The sequence below is a fragment of the Miniopterus natalensis genome, chromosome 19, assembly GCF_054644295.1.
Source record: "Miniopterus natalensis isolate mMinNat1 chromosome 19, mMinNat1.hap1, whole genome shotgun sequence".
NCBI classification, from domain to species: Eukaryota; Metazoa; Chordata; class Mammalia; order Chiroptera; family Miniopteridae; genus Miniopterus; species Miniopterus natalensis.
Genome location: NC_142099.1, coordinates 2,619,048 through 2,646,726, shown reverse-complemented (window position 1 = coordinate 2,646,726; position 27,679 = coordinate 2,619,048). Strand labels below are relative to the sequence as shown.

The 27,679-nt window shown below is 41.7% G+C and overlaps 1 protein-coding gene across 1 annotated transcript in view; it reads right to left on the bottom strand.

The window, feature by feature from the left end:
• Positions 1 to 3,117: 3,117 nt before the first annotated feature.
• SLC30A7 (solute carrier family 30 member 7) overlaps positions 3,118 to 27,679 on the bottom strand; it is a 31,349-nt gene continuing 6,787 nt past the window's right edge. Inside the window, exons 6-11 of the mRNA XM_087827848.1 lie at positions 25,961 to 26,104; positions 24,449 to 24,499; positions 21,706 to 21,841; positions 11,914 to 12,004; positions 10,288 to 10,437; positions 3,118 to 3,959 (exon numbers count right to left, since the gene is read on the bottom strand). Of these exons, the coding sequence (XP_087683974.1) occupies positions 3,912 to 3,959; positions 10,288 to 10,437; positions 11,914 to 12,004; positions 21,706 to 21,841; positions 24,449 to 24,499; positions 25,961 to 26,104 (620 nt within the window). The 3' untranslated portion in view covers positions 3,118 to 3,911. The remainder of the gene's footprint in view (positions 3,960 to 10,287; positions 10,438 to 11,913; positions 12,005 to 21,705; positions 21,842 to 24,448; positions 24,500 to 25,960; positions 26,105 to 27,679) is intronic.

Here is a 27,679-nt window from a genome sequence, read left to right as displayed (position 1 = left end):
CTTTTAATCAATGTTCTTGAAAGAATAAAATAATTTTCTTTTTTGCCAAAGATCTTGTAAATTGGAAAATAGTTATTGATTGATTTTAGAGAGGAAGGCAGAGAAAGATTGATTTGCTGCTCCACTTATTGATGCACCATTGGTTGATTCTTGTACGTGCCCTGACCAGGAATCAAACCCGCATCCTTGGCCTATTAGGACGATGCTCTAACCAACTGAGCTACCCAGTCAGGGTAAAAGTAATTTGTTTTGAAAATGGTGACAGAAAACTTTCTCAAGGTAATGCTTTTATGAAGAATTGAAAGGAGCAGTTTCGCATTTGGGATTCTGATGAGAGTTCAGAATTTTACGCTATTGAATTGAAAAATGGACTTTGTTCTGCACATGTGAGGCCCAATGCTTTGTGGCTCCGAGAGTAACGTGAAAAGTCCAAAAGCTCCCCAGTGACCACAAACTAAAGGAGCAAGCTGGAATGACAGAGCTGTGGAGGAGCCCAGCTTCTGAGAAGTACCACAGTTCAGAGAATATATACAAAGTAGAGAAACTAAATCCTGACGTTGGACTGAGTCTTGCACAAATTAAGAGAAAACTCCACTCACAAGTTGAAGCATCCAATGCACAAATGTCATCAGTTTTATAAAAAAAACAGGAACTGGCTTCACAAGAGTAAAAAAGTTTAAAAAAAAAAAAAAAAAAGTAAAAATTTCAATTATGTTCCATAAAGAATGCTATGGAAATGGTATTCTAAATCTCCTAATTAGGTATGAAAAGTAAGACAATAAAACTCCACTTATAAAGTGGAGATCAGACATCCTTTATTTCAAAGGCTGCTCCATCTCGTTTACAGAAAGGCAGATACTACACAGGGAAGTAGAGAGAGCTCTTGACTTGGGGTCCGAAGGCCTGGCTTCTGGTCTTGGCTTTGCCCTGCTTATCTCTGTGACCTTGGGTGAAGGACACCTTTTCTGGGCTTGACATTCTCATCTGGAAAATGAGAGGTAGGACAGACTGCTTAGAAGGACAGTCGCCTTGGATGTCAGATTCTGCATTAAGCAGTGAAAGATTTTTGTTCTTAAATCCCAGCATTACACAAGAGAATGCTCATATTAATAATCTAATATATGGGTTATAGTAGGAAAAACATCAGTGGGCTCTGGCCAAGCCATCTTGAGTCAATGACTGGCCGCTTTACAAAGTGCACAGAAGTCACAGTATTTTGGTTACTGGCATCAATTCTGAGGCCGCCTGGACACGAGGGGATCACAGTGACAATGACATGTGCCCACCCTTCCTCAGGCCTCTGCAGAGGACAGCAAGGGATGACCGTGAGGAACACAACTACATTTAAACGTGACCTGTCCCACAGACACTCACAGGGAGTCGGCAAGGCAAGGGAGCAGGACCGTTGGGGAAGCCCTTCCTCTCGATCAATAGGATCTAGACTAAAAGACACAAAACAAGTGTAGATATTTCTGCTTGGGGAAGCTTACCTGGCCAGGTAAACTGTCCCTGAGCTATGGAAATTTGTTCTCTGAGACTATTTTGGTTTTCAAAAGATTAGCAAAGTTATACTCAGATCCTCAGAGAATTTTCCCCCCAAAGGTTAGCCCAAAAATAGGGACACTCTAAATTTATTTTATAACAATTATCAGGTAGTCTTTCTCAGTGAAACAATCTACTTTAGCAATACATCTGGGCCAACAACACTTATAAGACAAAGCAGCTCCAAAGAGTGAGGAGGAAGGTGCTTTTCTCAGTAACTTTTTTACTGCTGCGCACACAGGTTTAAAGACATTTCATTAAAGCATAAACGTTTATGGCAACCTGACAAGTGACAGGAGGTGGCAGGTGCAAAATCATACTTTCCCATCACTGCTACTCTACATTCGATGCCTCATCAAAGGAAACCCACACCCGAGCACTCAGGTATTGAGTGTTGTTAAATAAACTGCTGTGTACTTGGACAAAGCTCCATGTGGAATGGAGGGCTCAGCAAAAGGCAGAGTGGGACCCTCAAAACACTGGTACATTTTACAGTGCAGGACAATATTCTCTCCATATGTGAAATGTCAATACAATTACACACAATCAGTTTTTAAAGGCGCAGGTCCTAAATCCTGCCTTCACCTGGATGTCATTCCCCATAATGTGCCCACCCCCAGAGGACAGCCAGGCTTCGGGAGGCCTGACAGTGGACGCAGACTCTAAGTGACATTCTTCTGACACAACGAGGAAGCAGTGCTGATATCGGCGCATTTCCTTGAGTACCTGCCCTCCTAACAGCTCCACGCTGGTTTCTTTCAGCACTGCCTGCTGCAGGAATCCTCAGTTCTGGCATTGCCTGGCAGTAAGGAGATTGTTTTGAAAATACTGCTTAGTCTGAAGAAAGGAGACAATCCACAGTTGGTGGCCATCTGCAGGAGCTCAGAAAAGCATGAAGAGTAGTCTAATTTCCCTAACAGTGTCGTTCATAAACCGTGGGTCAGAAACAGGGAAACTAGATCTTAGACAAAATCAACAGTGATTTCTGCCTCATCAGTGAAAAAGTGCTTATTATCGACCTGCATTCTAAACAACCACTCCCATCCGCAAGGTCTTATTCCCTGACAATTTCAATATTTTAAAGTGAAAGGGGAATACGCATTGTAGTAAGATGAAGTACAGCGGGAAACTGCCACCCGGATCCGTATTTCCTCCTACAACAGGATGTTTAAATAGACTGGACAAGCCCCTGTCATCTCAAACTGCGACTTTACTTTTCAAATAAGCACACAGGAACCTAGAACGTTAGGGAGAGGTCTCCCATGTCTGCTCTGTACCGCCTACAGTTCAGATGCAATGCTGCTGCTCCAGGCATTTGTGCAACGCCTACAAGAGCAAGTGTGAGACTCAGCATCTGAAGGATGGAGAAGCAAAGTAATGTCGTCACCATCACCTGTCTTCCCTCCATACCGCCTTCTCCCTTCAATGACAGAATCCACAGAAGACAGCAAGGACAGATATGAGGAAGTTCGTCACAGACACAGTAGCTGTTATAGAAATTTGGAATCTAGCAAATGTTTGGAGTAAGCCAAAACAACTGTCTCTCTAGCAGAAGCATTTGCAAAGTTTCAGAAACACAGTCCACAAAATAATTTAATGTGATAGTTGAATTTGATTTAAAAAGAAAAAAAACCACCTTTTATTTTTTGACGAGATAAAGCAATGAAAAGAGAACTTCCATGTATCTAACCTCTGCTGTTAGTACACAGAGAGGCAGTCTCTGTACACTAACAAGTCTCATTTTGTGCAGATTACAGAATATCCGTTTAGAAAAACACACACGGCCTTGGATGGTGAATTTCTATGCTGGCAAATACATTTTCTGAGACGAAGGCACTTTGAAAACCCAATATGGTTTGGTTCATAAGTTTGCAAGGTACAAACAATTTTACAAACATGTGATTACACCAAAGAATGTCAACTAGTGTGACATTACATATAAAACGATTCCCGTCTCCTTTTTTTAAGAACACTGGTTTTGTGGGAATGAGAGCAGCAGTTTCTAGCGGCTTCCATGGAGACGGTCCAGGCGGCTGGAGGCCCACAATGTGAATTTCTTGCTGGCTGGGAGGAGGGTGGCATGAGGACATTTGACATGAAAAAAGAAAAAGGAGAAACAAAGGAACGAAAAGCAACACCCTGCGACAAAACCAGAAACCTCAGAAATCCCTGGTGTGGAGGGGAGAGCACAGGGCCAGACCCCAAGTCCAGGGCAGGATCTGAGCTCTGGTCCCCCGTGGACGCCGCGGGTCAACTGGTCCGCCTGGCTGGGTGTTGTAGTGATGGTCCCTCTCAGAAAGCTAGGTGCAATGTTTGGACTGTACAGTACCGGGAAAAGGTCCCCCCGAGAAGCAGCTCCTTCTTGTTCCTTACATGGCTGCGAAGTCGATCTGTACATAAAGCTGTCTCACTCCAGCCTGAAAAGTTAAAAAAAAATAAAAAAATCAGAAAATCAAACAAGCCAGTAACTATGCAGTTTGGAAAGGTCGAAAAAAATCTCATTTTTTAAAAAAGGAAACAATTATTTTTCCTTTCTGCCTCTGGGAAATAATTCTCTATTTTTCATCATAAAGAGCCAATCAGTTGACTTTAAGAACAAGTATATTCATAAATCACAAAAAGAGTTTCCATTGACCTCTATGAGAGAAAGCCATGCGACTGATGACGCCTGTCCACGAATGTCGGGAGCTGAGGTAACCCTCTACCAGTATTCTGCTAGCGGACACCACAGAACCGCCTACTTGGCTACTAACGTCATAAAGCAATGCGTCTAAATCTCCCCGGGACAATCACCCCATCTCCTGTATTATCAATTTTTCTATATTTGCTGATGTGAACCAACAATTTGCCGCCTACAAAGTCGCTCAGTTCTCAGTCTTCATCTCTGTGCCCATCTATCAGCAAGGACAGGGGTGACTGCTTCCTCCTGCTGAAACACCTGTTGCCTGTCACCTCACTTATCAATCTTCTCAGTCTCCTGCTGGGTCTGCCTCCTATCTGCACACTCCACATGGAAACACCCAGGTCCCTGCTTTTCCACACTGTTCCCTAGGTGACCTCACCCAGCACCCGGACTCTCAGCACCATCTGTACGCTCGGCCTCCCACGCCTACTTCACACTGGAGCCCACCTACCCCGCCCGACAGTCCCACCCGGAGGCCTGACAGGAGTCACCACACAGCCAACGTGCACACTGTTTCCTGCCCCAAGCCAGCTGTTCTTCATCTCCTACAGCTCAATTCCACCCTTAGTGTTACAACCAAAGGCCTTTCTTTCCCGCGCCTCACCTTCAGAACAATGCAAACGCAGACTCTGACTACTTCCCATCACCCCTGCTGCTGCCACCTGGCGGAAGTCACGTGCGTCTCCACCTCGGTGTGCAGTGGCCTCTGGTCCATCACTCCTGCTTCCATCGCTGCCCTCCTTTGGTCTGTTTCCGTTACAGCAGCAACAGTGATGTCACTCCATCACCCCAACCCTACAACAGAATCTTCCTGAATCTTTGGATGGCCTGCAGAGCCCTGCGTGGTGACCAGGCCCCTGGTTACCTTCTCTGACCTCAGCTTCAACTCCCTTTGCTCACGCTGCTGAAGCCACACGGGCCCTGCTGTCTGGGACAGTACTCCTCAGGATAGCCATAGGACACAGTCCTCTCCGGTCACTTTTCTACTCAGACTAAAGCCTACACTGACCACCCGTATAACATGCATTCAATTCATTTGCCCAACACTTTCTGAGCATCTACTGTGTTCCAGGCACTGCTCTGTCCTCTGGGAGTACAATGGTGAACCAAACAGATAAGAAATACCCCTGCCCTCATGGAGTGTGTGCTACTGGAAGCCAGGAAAGAAGGGAGATCATCGGCCAGCCAGTAAATACAAATGTTAGATGACGCTCTTCGGGCTGTGGGAAAGCAAAGCTTGATACGAGAGAGGTAACGGTGTGAGGCGTCCCTACCTTGTTCTCATCCGTAACTCTCACCACCTCCTGATATATTAACACTTGTTTGCTGGGTGTCCATGTTGATTGTCGCTCCCCCACTATAATAAGATGTGGGGCTGTCTGTTGTTCACTGCCAACTCCCAGAACCTCAGGAAGCGACCAGCACACAGTAACTGATCAATTAATATCTGCCAGATCAGCCAAAACTCCACTATTTCCTTCTTTCCAATAAAAAGGATTTTTTTAAAGTAGAGCTGTAGTCAGCTACGATAAGCAACTTCATGTCAGTACCACATAATAGAGGTGACTGAGAACATGCAAGCGACAGGAAACCCAGAGTGGGGATCGAATACTAACACTGCCTTCTCATGGTGATTTTGGGGTCTCGAGCCTCGCTTCCCAGCGTGTCGTTTTCCACACTGAGTAGGAGGCTCTCCGAGCACGGATGCTGCTTAAGAACAAGCAGCGGCTCTGACAGAACAGGCGCCAGGCAGACCCCAGGAGCTCATGGCAAGAAAACGTCTTAGCTTTTTGCCTCATTAAAAAAAAAGATCCTTGCTGTGATAAAGTTCAAGTTCTCTGAAAGTACATTTAACAGCACCCTCCCCTTACACAGGTTCATGGCAGAAACAAAGAACTTAATATCTGTATGATTTTTGGCCAGATATTTAAACCAATTCAGTTTTCTATTTTAAAAGTGTTGATAAAATACCAACCCTACTTGTCTCACAAAATTGTTCTACATTCATCCAGTGTTTGGCAAATGTTTAATAAATCCTTGCTATGTGCCAGGCACTATTATAAGGATCATGTGCACTATGAGAAAGGTTTTCATAGGCTCTAGTAGACTATTAAACCAAATTATCATGGTTGATCAATCGTATTTGATTTAGTCAACCCAAATGGCCCCTAAAATAACTTTACTGAGAAACGCTTATGTAAAATCTTGTATGTCTAACTTGAAGACAAAACAACTATGGCCCAAACAATAAACGGGTTTCATTTCTTTTCTCTTTTAACAGAATTGTTAATGAAAGTAAAATGGGAAAATCCTTAGGCCGGGTATTATCACTGGGCTTTCCTAGCCCCAAGCAGATACAGAGCCTATGGTGATAAGAAATGAGGTAGCCCAAGGCCATGAGAAAGAGAAAAGCAGAGAGAAACAAAGATCCGCCACAAGCTGACCTTTGCCTAACCACGAGTTAATGACCCTGTTCCCTGAGGACTCAGCTTTCCACAGAGGCTCAGTCTAACAGTCATTTTGCTTCCCCACCTGTCCTCCACCTGCCCCGATGGAGACACCCTCAAGTTTGCCAGCTTCCCATTTTCCTTCACCAATTTCCTTCAAAGTAGAGGTTTTCACAGCTGACTCACTCTACGGAGACGTGACACACACTCCTCTGATCAAGCCACGTGGGTCCCCCAGCTATCCCACCACTGGGATGAAGCCAGGAGTCATGCTGGCTGGGACTGTCCTCAAACAGTGAGGGCCACAAAATGCTCCTTGTGTCTTACATCCTGAGAAGAACATGTAAGTGATAATTCAGCTCACGAACACTTAAATTGGAGAGACAGCTAGTTCTTTTTAATACCGATACCCCTCCGAAAATAAATGTAACCTGGTGCCACACTCAGACACCCTCAATAAATCCCCATCGGTGTGGGAGGGAAAACAAGCTAAAGTAGAAGTAGAAGACTAAACAGGAAGGTGGCTGTCGAAAAGCCCTGGGTGGTCTGCATGCTCCACCAGCTCTCCAGAACTACAGAAACTTCCACTTATTCGTCTTAGCCCTTTACAGCCAAGTCTGGAAAAGCGGTCTCCCTCTCCCCTGTGGAAACTAAGTTTGCTCAGAATGTGTCCGTAGTGAATCTGATGAGATTGCAGGTCACGAGCAACCACGCAGGGCGTTTCCCTATAAAGTGGGGTGACAGTCTTGTGAGGACAGGCGGCTGTCAGTAAAGGCTGTGGGTGCTGTTACGGTTTCCAGCAGGATTGACCTAGAACGAAGCTTAGACCTTGTGGAGGAATCAGAACCACAAGACTGGGGACCTGTTGCCTTGCCCCACGGCTGTTCACTGCCCTCCGCAGGAGGCTGGGTTCTGGTGGACGGCAAGGATGTGCGACAAAGGAAGAAAAGGAAAGAGGCAAGAATGTGGGCTCACAGCACAGTGGACAGTTATAAACAGGTGGGAAATAGCCGCCACTGGAAGGCACTAGCTCCTCTCACTGCCTGCCCCGGCCCTGCCCTGGCCCTGCCCTGGCAGACTCGGTGGGCAGGTCCCTGGTGACACAGGAAGGGATTAGGAGGCAGGGGAGGGGCGGGGGTGGAGGTGTCTGACAAAGGAGCTCCAGTTGGCCTGTGAGGAGGCTTTCGGGTTCCTTCCTGGGATCAGTGGCAACTTCTATTTTGAGGCTAGAGAACAGGGCACAGAGAGCTGAGGCAGGAAGCTGGGGTTTAGGCTCAACAGGCATCAGAGAGACAGGCAGAGGGGAGAGAAGATGGAGGAAACCAGGCAGAGGTTCTGTGGGGAGCAGATGGTGGGCAATGGGCTTGTCTTCTGTGTTTATGGACCTCAGGGGGACAATGAGCCCCTGGAACATTCTAGATTTTTCTTCAAATATTACTTCTAACATAAAAAAAAAAAGACATGATTATCAGCCAATTTAAAACAAGAAACATAAAATTCCGATTTAAAATCAGCTATTAGAAGACGTCTAAAAATGTCATAAAACCAAAGAGTAAAACTTATTGCTGATAAAACCCTTCCTGTGGTCTTTTGGAACCAAGACCACCAGCATTTCCCGTCTTTCTACAAGATGTGCACCTAACGGACTGGTGTGATTACTGTTCTCAACAATGGATTAATTTCAGTTTGATTACCTCTGGTAAGTAAAACCTATGAACAAGATGCAATTTAAAATTTAAAAATAAGGTTAAAACACTTTTAAGTTTTATTTCATGAAATCTGCAAACCATGGATACACTGGAGCATGTGGACATGCATTACTAGGGCCTAAACAGAAAGGAAAATTACATGAATAAAACAGTTCAATCTTGCATGTGTCAGAAACAGCGATCACAAAACCGCGTCATGTCTGTGGAGTGAGAGGCGGCAGCAGGGCGACCCGATCCCCTCGGGGAAAATGTGTCGACCGTCCGCACTGTGGGCCTCAGAGTCCCTCCCAGAAGCGAGATAAAGTTGGCTTCCCTTAGCTGACAAAAAGGCTTAAAATATTTTCCAGAGCTTAAAATTTTCAAACCCTGATACAGTTTCCAAAACCAAAGGAGCAGCTGAATAAACTTTCGACTCCAGCCATTTGAAAAGCCAGCGTTTCTGAGGTTCCCAGCAGGAACCCCCTCCTGCTCAGGTTACAGCTCCCGCAGCTGCCTGCCGGTGCTAGACCTAGAAATGGGACACTTCTCAGAAGGAAAAGCGTGATTACGGGCCAGAGCCATGGAGGATACCAAGTGTCCTAGAGGTCAACAGAAGCTCCATCCGAGGGTGGAAGGACATGGTACTCCCTGGGGAAACTGAGGCTACAGCAGAATACAAGGATCTGGATCCGGCAGTGAGCTCAGACTGCAGGTCTAGCTCGCTTCAGTATGGAAGCCGCCTGACGCAGGCGTCAGTGTCTGTGAATGAAGAGGCCTGGTTCTTACCCCGCAGCAACTGAGTGGGACTAGAGTACGTCCGCTGTCGCCTACATGTGACTTTCATTAATGAGTCCCAAAGAAGCACAGCATACATTTCTCTCTACTGGATGGAGAAGAGAGGTCGTTCAGCTTACGCTAAGGTTCTGGGTTTAACTCAAATGCGCGTTCTGTTGGCCATGCCTGCACATGCAGTGGGCCTCTCCCTCTCTCTATTCTAGAATAATCCCCACCATTTTTTTTCCTTTCATGAAACTGACATGTCGCAAGAATCCAGCCTGACAATTCTGCAGAAGTTTCCAGGGCTTCTGCCTGGCCCTTTGCTAGGGTTGAGTTTCACACTAACCCTCTGGCAAGAGGACCGCATGCGCCACGTGGGGCATTCCCACTGCCTCCTCAGGAGGAACGTGTCAGCTCTCAAGCAGACTTTTAAGGCATGGGGCCCGTGTCCTCAGCAGATCTATGTGTTAAGATAACACTGGCAACCGTGCTGGCATCTAGATTTCTCGCCAAACAGTTCCAGCAAACTAGACCAAAAGAAAGATTTTGTGTTTTCTCTCACTCTCTCTTTGGGTGTTCCTGACATAATGTTCCTACTCTCCCAGTATCTCCAGAATAGCACAGTGACCACTCTCGCTTATCAGTCACTGACTGTCGGCTCCTGACGGCGTAGGCGTCACTGAAATGACATGGTTGACCATATGCATTGATAGGCTCATGATCCTCACATGGTGTGGAGAGAGACCCCACAGCGTAGTAAGGTACTAAGTGACACAGATCTGCCTTCACATAAAAACGCTGGCATGGTCTACTTCTAGCTAAAACCACGGACAAGGCATTATTATTCTTATTTCAAATGCTGTCTAGAATTCCTGGCTTCACACAGCATCTCACATCTTATAAGGGGCATAGAGCCAAGGGGAATCCACTTTTTCTTAAAAGAACACAAATCAGTATGCTGCTGCATATTGACTAAAATAAAGATCTCCCAAATTTAACTCTGTAATTGAAAAAAAAATGCATTTATGCTCACTTCATCGTGTAGTATATAAATATATACATGTTTAATATGTTAAATAGTAAATATTTTTAAACCAGTAGATATAATCAATTCTAACATCCTTAAAAGAAGTTAGTGAAAAAGTCATACCTGAGTAAAAATATTATGTGTTTGGCTTAAAATCCACCTGGCGTCAGCATCAGGGGCTACTACTAACTTCAAGGTCCCAACATACACGTCAGAACATAAGGTCCAGAAGTGCTGTTCTTGTAAATTGTAGACTCCTTGTAGGTGCTGCACCTGAAGCAGAAAGGGCAGGTGTTAACATCAACTCAGGCGAGAGGACCCTTCCCACCCACTTTAGGTATTACGCAACATATCAGTAAACACACTGATGTTTCTCTCTCCCTTCCTCACTCTAAAATCAATAAAAACATGTCCTCACGTGAGGATTAAAAAAACAAACAAAAAACATCACACTGTACACCTTAAATATGTGCCATTTTCATTTATCATTTTTACCTTACCAAAGCTAGAAAATACAATAAATAGGGGGGGAAAAACACTCCACAATTTTGAAAACCTTGACAAAGTGGGTGAATTTCTGGGTATACTGAAAATGCCATAACACAACAACAACAAGTGTGTAAGGAGCACTGAAAATTGAAAAGGAAATAAAAATTCTCTTCATAAACCCGTCCCAGGGGGCAAACTTTCAAGGATCATATGGCCTCTGCCTCAGTTTTTTCAGAAAATAGGAAAGATTTTGTTAGGAAGAAATGGCCCCATCAATGCACAGCCCTCCTGTTAGTATGAAATAATCTTGACCCTCAGCTAGATAAAGACAGATCATAAACCGATTTCTCTTATAAAGTAAATAAGCAAAACCCAACAGTATATTAAAAAATAGCATCCTGACTAAGCTGCGTTTATCCAAAGAAGAACCAGAAACTCCATTACTGTTACCTTCAATAATGAAGCAAAGGAGAAAAATCTGTTATTTCGATAAAAGTATCATAATTACGCAATAAAACTCAACACCTATTTATGATTAGGGAAAATGGTTAGAAGGACGCATCCTTGATAAAAACTATCTACCAAAATGTACAGAAACATTTAAAGAGGAAACCCTGGATGGGTTTCTTTGAAGATCGGGAAAAAGACAAAAAGGCCCAAATCACTATATTGTTCAGAATCTCTGGGCAGACCTGGAGGGGCAGGGGACAGACTCAGACCAATGCCGAGTTAAAGGAGACTCGGTGTAAACAGATCTTTGTAACAATCACAGCAGTTTAAAGGGAAGAGGTCACTCTGTGAAGGGGATGAACTGCAGTTCCCAGAAATGGCCACAGAGCTGGTGACCAGCTGAAGGTCACAGAGCAGGTTCCTGCCACCAGGCAGAGTCTAGACCAAACGAACAGGAAGATCTCTCTGGAGTCTGCCCTTCCTGGGAAAGAGGTCAAGGCAGACTCTCCCTTCCTCTCTCAGGCCTCTGACGACTGGCAAAAAGCAGGAGCTCAAAAAATATATAGTGAACAAAAGCTTCTATCATCTGCTGTTTGCATCTGTCTTCCAAAAGGACTGCTCGATTTTCTCGACAAGGATGACCTCGCCCACATTTTCCGATGATTGTACTCTGGTTTGTATAAATGGCACTCGTGGTCAGCGCCCCGGCTTGGAAGGACTGAATTCCACAGACACTGCCCGTGTTTCCACAGTTAAAGGCCTAACGGTCTGGCAGCAGCAAGAGCCCACGGCCAGAGCCCCGAGACTCACCCTCTGGTAGCACTGCGGCAGGGCACCCTCCAGCATGGGCGGCGTCCTCTGCATCAGGATGCCCACGGACTCTCGTAAGAGAGGAATGACACTGAAGAGAAGGGAGACGGCAAGCTGAGTAAAGCCAGGCCACGTCTGCTAACCCTGTCCTGCAAGAGAGAAAGACTACACCTCCCTGAGCAGAATGCAGCAAGGCTCATGAGGACAAGGACTCTAGCCACTGCTCCAGACTTTTCACGTGATCAGTAAGTTATTGTCTAAAATAAAAGAGCCAGGTAAATGTTCAGACTCCTGTGTATATTACAGATGCGCTGCTACTAGCCCTTCCCTTTTCCCCTGAAACTCACTTTCCTGGGCGGCCTTGGTCTGAGGATCCAGAACTGGTACAGAGGAGAAGGCCCGTGACACAGGTAACACACTCCCCGAGCTAACGGGGAACTTGGAGACACTCACGCTTACACTCAGTTCAGAACCACAGTGCAGAGGAGCATTTCAATATAGTGCTAGAAGCGAACATTCATTTTATACTACGATGTCGTAATCCACATCAGGAAGTAATAGTGTGTGAGTCCACTGAGGTTGTTACTGACTTCGCTACACTAGAAAATCTGTAGTGGTTGCCTTTTGGATAGAATTCTAATGAAATGTTTACATTTGACAGCAGGGAGTGTGTCATCCAAGTGCACGGATGCACCACACTCATTTTCTCCAGTAAGAATGTTAAAGTCATGAAAGAATTTCAGTGGCAGGAGCTGTAACTGGGTCATGGAGCTGTGGTGGGGAGAGGAGGGTGCTTGCTAACTCACGGGGAATGCCATTTAGAACCAGGTTCAATTTCTATGACAATTTCCAAGGCCATAAAAATGTAAAAGAAACCTGCAGAAACTCTAGTTTTGCCTTTTGAAACTGTGTTTAGCTCAGGAGTCTGTGTCCATATTTTTCTGATTATTGAAAAGGAATCATAAAGCAGAGTTGAGCATGAATGCATCTAGCCATAATGAAAGGTTAGATGTGGGGGGAAAGGCAAGCATAGCAAATTCCGGTCTGAGCTCAGACTCAGAGCTGCATCCAAACCCAAAAGTAAGCATCTGGAGACAATTAGAGGTTCGCTTCTGGCCGACGAACTCGATCCAGCTACAGCAATGGCCACCTTCCTAGCGCGCACAGAAAGGAACGTGGCGCTCACTCTACGACTTCACAGAAAAGCAGGGCAATGAGTTTATCCTTCAAAAGCGGAAGGCCGGTCAAATCTACAACCACGGGATCCTAAGCAAGTCTAATGTGAGAGCTGGAACCCCAGCAGAGCAAATACGCACGTTAGTTGTTACGCCCTATTGCCAGAGATTGTGCGAATGAAAATATACTCAAATCTGACTTCAAAAGCAGCTTTCAGTGAAAGATTGACCATTTCAACAGTGACCACAGAGGGCGTCCAAGTGAACACGTTTCAAGAACATCAGCCCAGTGATCCTAACGCTCAACAATGGAAATCTCAGAGCCGAAACTGCTTAGATCTGAGAATAGATTATCTATTAATAGCGACTGAAATTACTACTTCACCTTGAACTGGCTTCTGAGTTCAGTCCTGCTGCACATTATCAGCAGTTCTTATAACACAAACGCAGAGAAAGTAGCTGCACTTTTTAAAACAATGCATACATGCGAGGACTGGTATACGTCAGATGCTCCAAAATGTTTAGTGGACAAAAAAGCCAAAGACAACTGACCCCAAATTGTAATGTGCTCCACATTTAGACGTGGTGTCCCTGTGGCGAGCTGTAAGTATGCCGTCATATTTGCATAAATACAAGTACACCGTGGTAATGGACAATTACCTATTAACCCAGAATTTCCTAAGCCTAACATAAGCCCCACACCACAAGTTCTGTGGTTTATCTTACAATTACACTGAGTTTCCAGACCCATGGTTTAAACCAGCCATCTCTAGAGTCCCTACTGGACTCAGTAATGGGAAGGAGATGCCCTAAAATAACCCTAGAACTTGGAGCCAAAGTCACAAAAAGGTCACCCTTTTCCTTAAACTTCTGGAGCTTGGTTACAACACTTGACGCATCTAGTCTTTAAACGGAAAACATTAGTAAATAATGCCAAGCTAGTAAATAATTAGCAGTGTCTTTGTTTAGACAACACTTCATAATTTTTAAAGTGCTTTCATAAATTTTTTCTAATTTGATTCTCACAATGGCCTTAAGTAACCTTAGGAAAATGTTGGAACCACAGATGTAAGTAAGATCATAAAGGGTCCTTTAGACTAGCTCCTCACTTCACAGAAGAGGAAACCATCTCAGATTAGGGCAACGTGTTCACTGCTGTGTGTGGTTAAGAGGCAGAGCCGGGGGATAACTCCAAGGCCAGAGCTCCCTGCCCTGCACCGGCTGTCTCATCAGGACTCAGTCCTCTGCAGTCAGAGATCACGCCATATCCTTTTTATCCCTAGTGCCCAGCACAGTGCCTGGAATATAATAAGCACTAGACACGTCTTCTGAGTGTATATTCTATTTTAAACTTTCAAACACCAATGGAAGATTATTAAAATATAGAGCAGTTCTTATTTGATCTGACTTTCAACCCTGCACAGTAATAACTTCATGGGGGGAAAGGGTGTTATCTTCTGTGCAAGCGCAGGTGAGAGTTATACCTGGGCAGCAGCACGCAGCACTCCCGGTCCTCAGTGTGTAACTTAGTATCTAAACAAAATCACACCAGCAATGTAAGTTAAAAAAAAAAAAGGAAGTGATCTATTATGCATCCATGGAGAACAAAGGTGCAGACAGAGAAGAAAAATGAGTGGGACTCACACTAACATGCTGTCGAGAGGCAGGAAAATGAGAAGAGACCATGAGATTGATGAAGTTAAGAGGGCAAAGTTCTCCACACAACATATACAGTTTTGGAAGAAGATTGGGCAGGAATAACTTCATATTATTCATACTTTAAGGAAACCTGCATTCCAAAAAGTACACAAGTGAAGAAACAGGACTTTGTTTAGAAAAACCAGATGGGCACTCAAGAAATATTTATTAACACTACCAAAGTCAAGTTAATTATTATCTGGCAGCTTCTGCGATCGTGAGTTCCAATTTCTGGATGGGTCTACCTGACGGTTTGTCCATGTTCCGATCTTCCAAGAATGACGGCTCTGGGGTAATTTTTTCTATTGTTTCTCTATTCTGCATTTCACTTATCTGCTCCGATCTTTGTTTCCTTCCTTCGGATGACTTCGAGTTGACTGTTCTGCTTTCTCTAGTTTCTCAAGGTGTAAGGTGAGGTTGTTAATTTGAGATTCTTTCCTTTTTTAAGAGAGTTTTTGTAAGTTTATTTGAGCCAAAAGTGACAAATGCTGGGAAGCAAGATCTCAAATGCTCCTTCTTTTTCTCATGCAGGCAATTATTACTATGAACCTCCCTCTTGGTACTGCTTTCGCTGCATCCCGTACGTTTTGGTATGCTGTATTTTTGTTTTCACTTGCCTCTAGATACTTTCTAAATACCCTTGGGATTTCTCCATGACCCACTGGTTGTTAAAAAATGTGTTAATTTACATATATTTTTGGATTTCTGTTGTTTCCTCCTGCTATTGATTTCTAGTTTCATTCCACCATGGCCAGAGAAAATATTATGTCTAATTTCAATCTTCTAAAATGTCTTAGGTTCTTTTGTGCCCTGACATGTCGTCTTCCATGTGCACTTAGGAAGACTGTATACTCTGCTGTTATTGGGTGGAGTGGTCTGTGTATGTCTGTTAGGGCCCACTCGCCTTGGTGTTGTTGGTCTTCTTTCCTCATTGATCTTCTATTTGATTGACTGACTGGCTTCCTGGTGCTCTGCCCATAACTGAAAGTGGGTACCGAAATCGCCTACTCTTCCTGTGCTCTGTTCCTCCCTTCCTTCCTGCTAGTGTCTCCTTCATACACTTAGGTGTTCCAACGTTAGGAGTGTATATGCTCATAATTGTTGTGCCTCCTGGTAAGCTGACACTTTCATCCTTATATAATGTCCCTTTTGTCTTGTGGGACAGTCTTGTCTAATATAAGTACGACCACTGCTGCTCTCTTTAGGTTCTCGTTTGTGCAGAACACCCTTTCACTCTCAGGCTGTGCGAGTCCTTAGATAGAGTTGCTTGCAGAGAGAATAAAGCTGGACCTTGGTTTTTTAATCCATTCAGCCAGTCTGTCTCCTAATTAGTATGTTTATCCATTTATATTTAATTACTGGTAAGGAAGTACTATTGCCATTTTCCCAGTGTTTTCTATCTTGAGGCTTTTTGTCTTTCTTCCCCTCTTGCTGTCTTCTTTTATGTGTTATTGATTTTTTTATAGTGACATGTTTTGACTCCCTTCTCATTTCCTTTTATATATATTCTATACATATTTCCTTTGTGGTTATCATTGCATGTGACACATTGCTTTTCTCTTGCTGCTTTCAAGATTCTCATTCCTATGTGACTTTCAGCAGTTTAATTACATGACTCCATGTACATCCCTCTATTACCCTAGTTCAAGTTCTTTACATTTCTTGACTTTGTATGTCCATTTTTCTTCTTAGATTTGAGAAAGTGTTTGCCATTGTTTTTCAAATAGGTTCTCTGCTCCTTTCTCCATTTCTTTACCTTCTGGGAATCCCATATGCATGTTGTTCCGCTTGTTCATAAACAGCTCAGGCTCTCTCTTCATTTTTTCCTTTCCCCCTCCTCTGCCTCAGTGATCCTGTAAATCCTTGTCTGAGTTCACAGATTCCTTCTTCTGCCTGGTCAAATCTGCTGTTGCATCCCTCCAGGGAAGTTTTCAACCTGGTTATTATTATTTAGTTCCAGAATGTCTGTTTGGCTCTTCTCAATAGTTTCTCCCTCTTTGTTGGTGTTCTCATTTTGCTCATGTATCGTTTTTCAGATTTTGTTTAGTGTCTGTGCTTTCTTTTAATTAATTGGGCATCCTTAGGATGGTAATTTTGAATTCTGTATCTGGCAATTCAGGTCTCCTTTTTGTAGGTTTGGTTTCCGGAAATCAAACTGTTTCCTCTAAATGTGTTGTAGTTGGCTGTTTCTTTGTATCTCTTATTTTTTGTTGTGTGGGTTTCAGTACCTGAAGAATAAGCGACCACTCCAGACTCTGTGGTCTAGTTTCATAAGAGAGGTCTTTCTCTACATAGCCTGGCTGGAGATTCTGAAGACCTCTGGAGTCTCATCTGGGCATGTGTCCTCTCCAGGCTAGTGCATGTCACCTCCTATTGGAAAGGTTTGCTGGCTTCTTCTCGGGAGCTCTTCCTGTGTCTGCAATACTGGGCCTTCTGCAGCTGTAAGAAATCACAGTCCCCGAGTTCCACCTAGTGTCTGTCTGTGGTACTGAAAACTCTAATGTACAGGTGATGTCTGTTCTCAGTGATGCCCAAACTGGCATCCTGTCCTTGTCAGCACAACACGTCCTCGAACATAATGTCTTTCCATTCAATGTCATTCTATTGTAACATTGATGAGATACTGTAGGAACTTAACTCTTGTTTATATCAATTAGCCTATGGTAAAAAATTGGTTTCATTATACATGGTTTTTGCTTAAAGTCAGTTTCCAAGAACCTATCAACAATGTTAAGAGAGGGCTTCCAGTAATTGATACAAGCAAGACAGATACCAGTCTCTTGGGAAGCCCCCCTAAAAGTCAGTTGGAGGCAGGCTCAACTCCTTTCCCCTCCCCAGGAAGAAGACAGGAGTTGGGGTGGGAGTGGCAATAATGACAGACTGTGAATTTTCTGTCATGCAGTTGGCTTCCCACTAGCCTGCGTGTTAAAACCTTTCACCTGGTTTCTGGATTTCTCAGTCATGTTGTCAGTTCGCTGTGTTTAATCTAGGACTTTCTATTCTGCCATCTTGCTGACGTCACTCCCCTTTATTTTTTTTTTTAGGACTGTACATAACTCCTTTATTAACAGACACCTCCAGTCTTTCCAATCTTTAGCCAAAATGAATAAAACTACAAAGAATAGCCTTACTTATACATCCTTTTATACTTTTGCCAATTTCTCTTTAGGAGACATTCCTAGAAGATGAACTGTCTAATCAAAGGTAAATGCATTTATAGTAGGTACTGTCCAAGCTCTCCCCACAGAGACAGTGCCATTCTCCTTCCTATTAGCAATGGACGGGAGTTCTTTTACCTACAGTGTCTAAAATTCAACTCACACGAGTTTTACGTGTTCTATCTCTAGATAGTCTTTGTTGCTGCTACTGAAAAGGTACCTTCTCTTTAATTATGTCATTCCACTGAATTTTGCTTATTTATAAAGGGTATTAATTGGGAACATCAATTTTATACCTGTAACTTTACTAAATTATCTGTCATTGTTTTCCCATGGGTTTTACAGAAATCTAATCATATATTTTATATAAAATAATTTCTCCTTTCCAATTTTTTTAATAGCTATTGATTTTTTTTCCATCACCATTTATCTCCCCCCCCATGCCCTCCTCCACCTCCACCCAGTTCCTCCCCCCGCAATCACCACACTCTCTTTTCCAATTGTTAAGCCTCGGATAATTCTCTTCTCTAATGTCACTGGCTAACAATCATTAACACACTATTGCACTGGCTCTGCGCTTCCTAATGTTTCCAGGACCACTCACCAGCCTTTCTTCCCTGAGGGGGGGGTGCTTCATCTGAACCACCGAACACACAGAATGACTTAAGTGACACTTCTCAATCCCCTCAAGGACAATACATGACCAGTACTTTCTAGACATGAAGGTGAAAAGTTAATAATCACATACAAACAGATGCTCTAAGGCATTAGGGCATTCTCTTGCAGAAGGCTGTTTGAGAAAAGGTGTTAGACTAATCGGTATTTATAAATACTCCCTCGTGATTCTAAACATGATTAAAAACTAGAATTACTAGGCAAAAATGTTCCCATGTGGATACATATACAAGCACCAAGTTACAATGCTGGGAAACTACCTTCTTTTCTCTTAGTCCTCAACAGTATAGTTCATAAATTATAACCACTTTGAAAGGTAAACCACAAAGGCAGTTTTGAGACACCACCCAAAACCATTTCTGAAAGTTATCTTTATAATTTCTCACATATGATATGGTTTAAAAAAATGCTTATGTTTACTTAATACAGGCTACAAATAATTATCTATTTGACCACAGAATCAACAAGGTTTATCAAAATCAGTATCTGGTCCAAATCCTGTCTTCATGGGCAATGGTGATAACCTACAATGATTTAGAATTCAAACCTATAACTTTGTTCCTCTAGCACACGTGCCACTTCGTACCTCTCCTTGTGAGCACCATCGGTCATTTCTAAAGTCTGCTGCCCGAGTTCTCTCTAAAGGTCGAGCTATTTGTTTCTTCAGTGTGACAAGAAACAGATTATTCAAAATGTTTTGCATCTGACAAAGAGAAAATTTCCTTTTCTTTGTATTAACAAATGATCATGGTAAAAATGTACAAAGTGCCATAAGAGGGTTACTTGGTAAGTTCCAGTAAACTAATTTAAAAAAAAATCAGCCAGGCTTCAAAAATACCACACCGGTGCCAGTGCTCATTTCTGCATCCTGTTTGTGTATTTCTTCCCATCATATGCAGACACCCCTTTTATTTTAAGTAACTCAGACATCAAGCTGCAGATCTGGGTGAAGGGCATCACTGTGAAATCACAGTGAAATTCAAAGCTGCAGCTAAGTGCCCAGAAATCTGCTCTCTAAGTCACGAACTACTCTCCGTTCTAATTCAGCTTCTGATGGGGAAAAGCCATCCTGAGCCCTCCAGTGAGATGTGTACATTATCAGGAGATAAAAATGACTCTCTCCTTGTCATACTCAATCTGCTGCTTTTCACTGGGAAACATAATTCATCACAGCACCACCCAGTTTTACCCAGAAATTTATATCACCATTTGCCCGCACTAGAAAATGTTGAGAGAAAAATGGTCTTTCTCTAAGCAATCGCTTCCCTGGGAAAGTGAAAATGGGACACTGGGCAGGCAGCCTGGATGGGAGACATCCATTTCCCTGGCACGTTTTCAACGGAGCCACATTAAAATGCAAGAAATGTACAAAGAGCCCATTATTCCTCTTGCTCTTGATGAATTGCAAATATATATAAAAATTAAGGGCAAGAGAAAACGAATCCTTTATACTCTATTTTGTTGAGTCTGTAAGAGTTCTCATCTATCTCCTAAAATGGGCTTCAGCTAATCAGGCAAACTCTTCAGGCCGATTTGAAAAGCATCTGAGTGATCTTGCAAATATTTCATTATCATGTGAGCATTCAAGTAAATTAAGTTTGCTTTCTTAACAGAAAAATAGATAACTGTAATGTCTTTGTTTTGCACTTTGAAGCTAAAGGGTTTTTTTATTGCCCTCCATTTTAAAAAATTATGGGTTTTTTTTAAGGCCAAGTCAGAAATATTAGTTTGCCTTGACGACGTTAAGGAAGATCATAATTTTATAATTACACCACCCGGAGAGACCCATATAACATTCAGGGATGAATATATACATATATCTGTGTGTGTGTGTATGTGTACTATGCTACATGTACATATATATGCATACTACGTATTTCCCCCTCACCCACATACAGAGAAATATATACTTTATAATAATAAATCGTCCTTATGTGTTGTCCTTGAATTAAGACCTTGCTAGCTAACAAATCATCTCTAAACTTTATGGACTTAAAATAATACCTGTACTATCTTTCATCTAGAACCTGTGTCTACTCTAATTCTGAGCAAGCTCAACAATCAGCAGAGAGAGCAAGAATTTAATAATGTAAAAAAAAAAAAAAAAAAAGCCTAAAAACAACAGTAAAAAAGTACTGGTAACAGTGGGAATGTCACCTCCAGGTGTTGTCGTCCTGACTGATTTTCTTTACTTCTTTATATTTCTCATCATTTGCCAAGTTTTCTATACTGACTGTAAGTTTATAATCAGAAAAAACTAAAAAAGTTTTCTTAGAATATAATTTTATACATAATACAAACAAAAATACCATAAAAAAGAGGCTTAGAATAAAAGAAAAAAGCTGAACTAATACCCATAAAATTACCAACATAGTTCTCTTGGCTGGTGGAACAAGGGATCACCTTCTTCACTTTGCCAAGACATAGCTTTATAAATAATATAAGACTGAAATAAAGGCACATGTTATTCCATTATTCTGATAAAAATTAAAACAATAAAATAAACCGATATAAATTTAAGAGATAAAAACTATGCAATCTAATTCAGCAAACACGTACTGAGATTTTATGCGCGCACGCACACACACACTCTTACGCACATGTTGGCACTACAGCAAGCAACAGAGAACTAAAAAGCTAAGAGACAGATCCTTCCTTGAGAATTGATACTCCAGGGAGACATACATAAATATACTTCGGTAAGACTTTTGCAATGATAAGGTGACTTGATAGATTAAAAACAGTTCTGGAAGAGATTTTAACATCCTTTTGCATTTGGCAGCACAAGATGCAGATGTCAAAGAAAGAAGATTCTAACTGTGGTGAATACATTTCTACTTCTGATGCTCTACAGATACAGTGCTGGATTCAAGAAAATTACTACTAATTTGAGTGACAAACCAATAAGATTACTGCTAAATATCAAAAGGAAGCATCAGACTTTAGGCAGATGAAAAGATAAATCATCTATGTAGGAATCAGTTAAATACCAAAGGAAAACCAATGTAATAATTTAGATCTGTAATTTAAATAATATATTTGTCACCTCACATTTTAATGATCAAAAGCAACATACCTATACTCACCTTACGACGATGAGCATGGCTATGAGGATTGAGCAGATAGGGTCTGCGATCATCAGACCGAAATTCTGCATCAGGATGGCAGACGCGATCACCCCGATGCTCCCGAGTGTATCTGCTAGGATGTGCAAAAATACACCTGGAAAAAGATCATCAGAATCAGAACAATATCTTCTAAGCAATTGAAAATGCAAGCATTTCATAAAACTGCTCTTGATCTCCTACATTAAATATTACACACCAATTTGAAATTGATAAGAATGTAGATTAACTGTTAGTAACAGAGTGATAGTACCCTGAGAACTGAGATCCTCTTTCCTGTTTCGAATCAGCAGGGGTCAGTATATCTGATGCCGAATAACATAAATGAGGAAGCAGAGCAACACGGGGATTCTACATATTGTTTGTGCACATTTGTCTCTGGTGACAGAGTCCAGAAGTTAACTTGTTAGAGGAAAGTGTCATTAGGCAGAAAGAATTTGCCAAGAGAACATTGCTGTAACTACAGACGTCTGAACCATGGACACAGAGAGCCCCCTGCTGGTCATGAAAATTACCATTTGAGACAAACTGCCTATGGACCATAACTATTAATGCTGGCAAACCTATTATTCTGAAGACTTTGTTACTTAAAATTACATACTAAGCCCGAACTTGATATAAAAGTAGGAATTTGAATACTTAAAGTGGGTGTAAATACGTCAGAACTTCTAATAATTAAATATTAAATTGGTAGGATACTATTCTAACTGCCCAAGAACCTAAATATTACATTTAAGAACTGATACTTGGTGGAAAAAACAGTTTAAAATGCCAAAAAGTAGGTTTAATATACATAAGTTTTAAAAAGTATTTAACTAGACAAATTATTCAACATTTAGATCTTTAATAGGTAAAATTTACTGTAGAGCAAAACACCATCTCTTAAACCAACTTCAACCAGATGTGGCTAAAAACAGAACATTCTTCATAGCATCTACTCTCTCTGAAAAGAAATGTCTAATGTGTAAAAACAACAATGGCTCTTTTTTCTATCATAAAGATATGTTAGAATCACACTTATAAGAAAATATATCTCATTTCTCTAAGGTATTTCAACAGCAAAGAATAAGTGTTGGGATCACCTTAAGTTTTAAAATTAAACTGGAGAAAGATACACAGCAAAGTGGATTGAGGGTCCCTAAGCTTCAAAACTCTTAAGAGATATGTGTGATTTTCAAATTTTTATATTTTTTAACTGGTGTTCTGGTAAGATTGGAAATGAAAACAGCTCTAAACATCAGAAGGAAAAAGGAAAGAATCATTTGTTTTTTATTTTCCTTTGCTTGGAAGGTCCCTGGATACTTCTCATTTGCTAACTGGAACACTGGTTTCATTAGCAACACAAAATACAGCAAATAACTGACAAATTCAGTTCACTCAGTTTTTCGTGTGAATATCTGCAGTTGCCCCTGTCCTTCAGCCACCTACTGGGCTGCATCAGCCACCATACACTGATGGACACTCAGAAAACATAAATGAATTTTCACAACAGCTTATATAAAAGATAATAGGAAGGCAAATCTAACCTCCCCTCAAATTGTGACCATTTCCAAACTAAAAATGAACCCTTACCATCAAGGCTCATTATAGCATTGGCTATAGACACATTACTTATGCATGATTACAAGCTATTGCAGCAAATGCTATTCTAAGACAATTCTGTATATTTTGCGAAAGGGAAACCAGAGACTAGAAAGCACATTTATATTTATAAATAACCTCCTCAGTACGGAGGAGCCTACTGACAGTGACAATGTCAAAAGCCAGAGCTGTATCAAGAAGCAGAGGAGATAAACAGGTGTGGTGGAGGCTGGATCACGAGCTATTGAGAAGGTAGGTTGAAGTCAAAAGTTATACTAAAGGCAGCTGGGAGTTAGAAAACTTTAACAATGACGTCTAGATGGAAATTCAGAGCCAAATACTGTTTTCCATCCCAAAAGGAAACTACCATAGTTCATAGACAAGACTGAGTTTTTCTGACTTTTAAAATTTTATAATACAGTGTTTTACATAATATGTAAACTCCTATGTAGGTATCATCTTTGATGCCTGTGGATAGAGCCAAGGTCTCACTTAGCATTACATTTTAAAAAATATAATAAGACTTTATTTTTCAGAGCAGTTTTAGGTTCACAGCAAAATTAAACAGAAAGAGAGATTTCCCATAGGCCCTCTGGCTGCCCCTACACATGCACAGCCTCCCCACTGTCACCATGCCCCACCAGCGTGTACATCTGTTACAGGTGACGAAACAACATCGACACACGACTGTCACCCAAAGGCCACAGTTTACATTAGGGTTCACTCTGGGCATTGAACACCTTTGGGTTTGATGCATTACATCTGTAGCACTAACTTTTTCCACAATGTAAATACATATGGAGTATTAGTCTTGGAAACATTATTTAATGATCCTACAAAGGTAAACATGCTACTATGGTGTCACTATGGTTATCAGAAGGGGTAGTATTTATATTTAAGCAGTATAGTTTCTGAATAGTGCATGATTCTTATTATAGCTGAGAAAACAGCCGAGTGACAATTAAATTAAAAGAATGTCTGCTAACATACCTAATAGCACATGTAAGGAATATCACTAGGAAGGTTAACATTTAAACACAAATATTATGTTATATATTTTTCTTACAGGAAAACTATGAAACCAGTTTCATGAACTGAGAAACAGACAAGTGTCTTGTCATACCTTGTAAAATCTGTCTGCTGGGTCCTGTCGTTTCTTTTAAGGAGGGACCATCTGTAGAGAGTTAAGTTACATTATTTTAAAACATGTCTTCAATTCCTGATTCAATTTTTGCAATTCAGAGTGTTTTTCATTCAAATGTATCATGAAGGATGCACGACTACACAGCCACATCAGACCTACAAAATTAGTGTTAAAATTTAATATAAGAATTTAATGAAGACAGACATGAGAAATTTCAAAATGCATCCACAGTACAGAGTATTTAGGAAATTACTATAGTAAGCAATCTGGTGAAAAACAACAACGCAGTGTTAAAAAACGTGAAAATCTAATATTCATAACATACCTCATACAGCATGCTACGCTAATATTACAATTGGAACTGCGCAAAAAACAAAACTATGGTTGGAGCTGTATCCTTCTGGGTTACCCAGTGCAGAGCATGGCAGGCTGCTTACCAAGCCCCTATGTCCTTCCTCATTGGCCAGCAACTAAACCACACTTCCTGGCTGCCTTGAGTTAGGAGCTGTATGTCGTTCAATAGTGAACACAGAAATAGGTGGAAAGCACTTCAAGGCTCGTAAGCATGTCCCACATGATCTGCTACCCCATTCCCAGATTTAAGAATCCTACTGATGGAAAGAGTCTGGCTCCTTCAATTGCCATGAGCAACAGAGCCCCCACCCTGTCAACCCAACACAAGACCTACACCTTGACTGTTTCTATCACTGAGACATGAGCAGTTAAAACAACAAGTAGCTGGCTTGACTCAGTGCAGCATCCCAGTAAATATGAACCTCACAGTACTTCCCAGCGAGACCATGATGTCTCCTAAGGGCAAAATGGAATCACGGCCATATCACTACTGGATCCTCGGACTGGCTAATACAATACTGAAGGCAGAAAACTTTAACAATGACATCTAGATGGAAATTCAGAGCCAAAGACTGGCTTCCATCCCAAAAGAAAACTACCATAGTTTATAGACAAGACAGAGTTTCTCTGGTGGTAAAATTTTATAACAGTGTTTTACATGATATGTAAACTCTGGTGTAGGTATGATTTTGGAGTCAGATCCCTTGTCTTGGAAGCCTAGCATTTCTATCTACTAGCTGCTGTGATCTCTTTGTGACCCGATGTCATGCTAATTTTTCTTTCCCACTTACCATTCTCCCTCTTGACCAAAAAAGGGCTACCTTCCCCCCACCTGGAATCTTACTACTGTGCTTTGCCCAGGCAATGAGAAAAATTCTCGGGCAACAGACAAGGGGTCAAGTGCAAATGTTGGTTGGTAATGTCAGGAAAGCATGACTGGAAGGACTGGCTAACAAATGGTTAAGCTACATGATTTCCGATTTAATTTCATTACATGCTAAAAAAGAGCTGGCGTGGGAAACCATGCAGTCCAATCCATTAGAAAGGAGGTCAGCTGCAATACTTCCAACAGACTCTTTCAACCAGGAAAAGATGCCTGCACAGTTGTGTGTTTGGGAGGCATCAGGCTGTACTCACCGTGGGAGTGGAAGTGTCCATGTCCGTGAGTGTGGTCGTGGCTGTGCGCGGAGCCATGTTTCAGTTCGTGACTATGGCAATGGTCTCCGTGGCCGTGGGCCTGGTCCAGAGCACCGTTAAAGAGGGAATGGCTGTGTCCATGGCCTAAAAACAGTGTCAGAACAAAAGGCATGTAAAAATATATTAGTTAATGGTTACAATAATACTGACGGCAGCGAAAAGAATTAGCTCTAAAACCAGATTCAATTCCATAAACGTTTACTTGTAAAAAGTGTTATAGAGTCATTAAAGTAATACTGACTTCCTATTACATAGTACAGGAAGGAAATAAAAGCAGAGATGGACAAGCTGATCCTAAAATTTATGTGGAAATGCTAGAAGGGACCCAGAATAGCCAAAATGACCTTTAAAAGAAAGAATAAAGTAGGAAAATTCACATATTGCGATTTCAAACCTACTTCAGGGTTACAGTAATCGAGACAGAATGCTGCTGGTTTGAGGAGAGACACATAGACCAGTGAAACAGGACTGAGAGTCCACAATGAACTCTCACACTGATGGTCAACTGATTGCTGGCAAGGGTGGCAAGACAATTTAGTGGGAAAAAACCATCAAACCAAAACTGTCACAGTATTAAATTATAAGAGAACAGGGTAAGACAGAAAAACTAGGCTACGTCCAAATTAAAAATCCATACACAAAAGTTTAAAGACGAGCCAAAGATTGGGAAAAGATATTTGCAACACCTAAAACAAAGGATTGGCATATAAAATACATACTTAAAAATGCTTGTAAGTAGATTGAAAATAAGACAATGGAAAAACAGGCCAAAAAAATAAAAGAACAGACAATTCTAAAATAGTCAGAGAAACACCAAGTAAAATGATACCATTTTTAACAAAATATTAGCAAGCTGGTTTTAAAACCACAGTATTAAGTTTTGATGTGAGTGAGAGAAAAGAGTACCTATAATTGTTACTGGGGTAAATGTAACAGTCATTTTGGAAGGCAATTTGCTAATGTCTATTGAAACAAAAAACTACCTAGCCTGTGTTCCAGCAATTCAGAGAACTGATGACAGCAATGTTCTTTTGCTGTCCAGTACAGTAGCCCTACGTGGCTAATGAGCACTTGAAATGTCACTGATGTAACTGAAGAACTGAGTTTTTAATTTTATCACAGTTAATTGTGATAAAATTAAAAACTCAGTTTAAATAGCCCCACGTGACTAATGGCTACCATACAGGATAGCACAGCTTTGGAAAAATACTCTCGTGTTCACAAGGATATGGAATTGTGATAAACTGGAGGGAATTGAAGTCCATTCATAGAAGGCTGGTTAAATAAACCAGGGATCCCACACTATGGAGTTCTGTATGGCTGTTCATGAGAAAGGAGACTGATATATATGCCAAATGGAAGGACCTCAAGGACAGATTGTGTAGTAAATTTCAGACCCACATACACTATAGTTTTTTAGTAGCTAGATCCGTTCTGTGGTTCTGACGTTTATTTGTTTGTTTTATATAAATGGGGTCATAGTCAACATGAGCTAGAGGTCTGAAAGGATCCACACCAAAATGGTAACCTGTACAGAGAAGGTGCTGGGGGAGGGGCACGAAGAAGGGGAAGGGACGGTTCCGGAAGACATTAGTAAGAGTCTATTAACATTGCTTTTGTTATTAAAAATCAATAGTTTAACTTTTAAAAGTATCCATT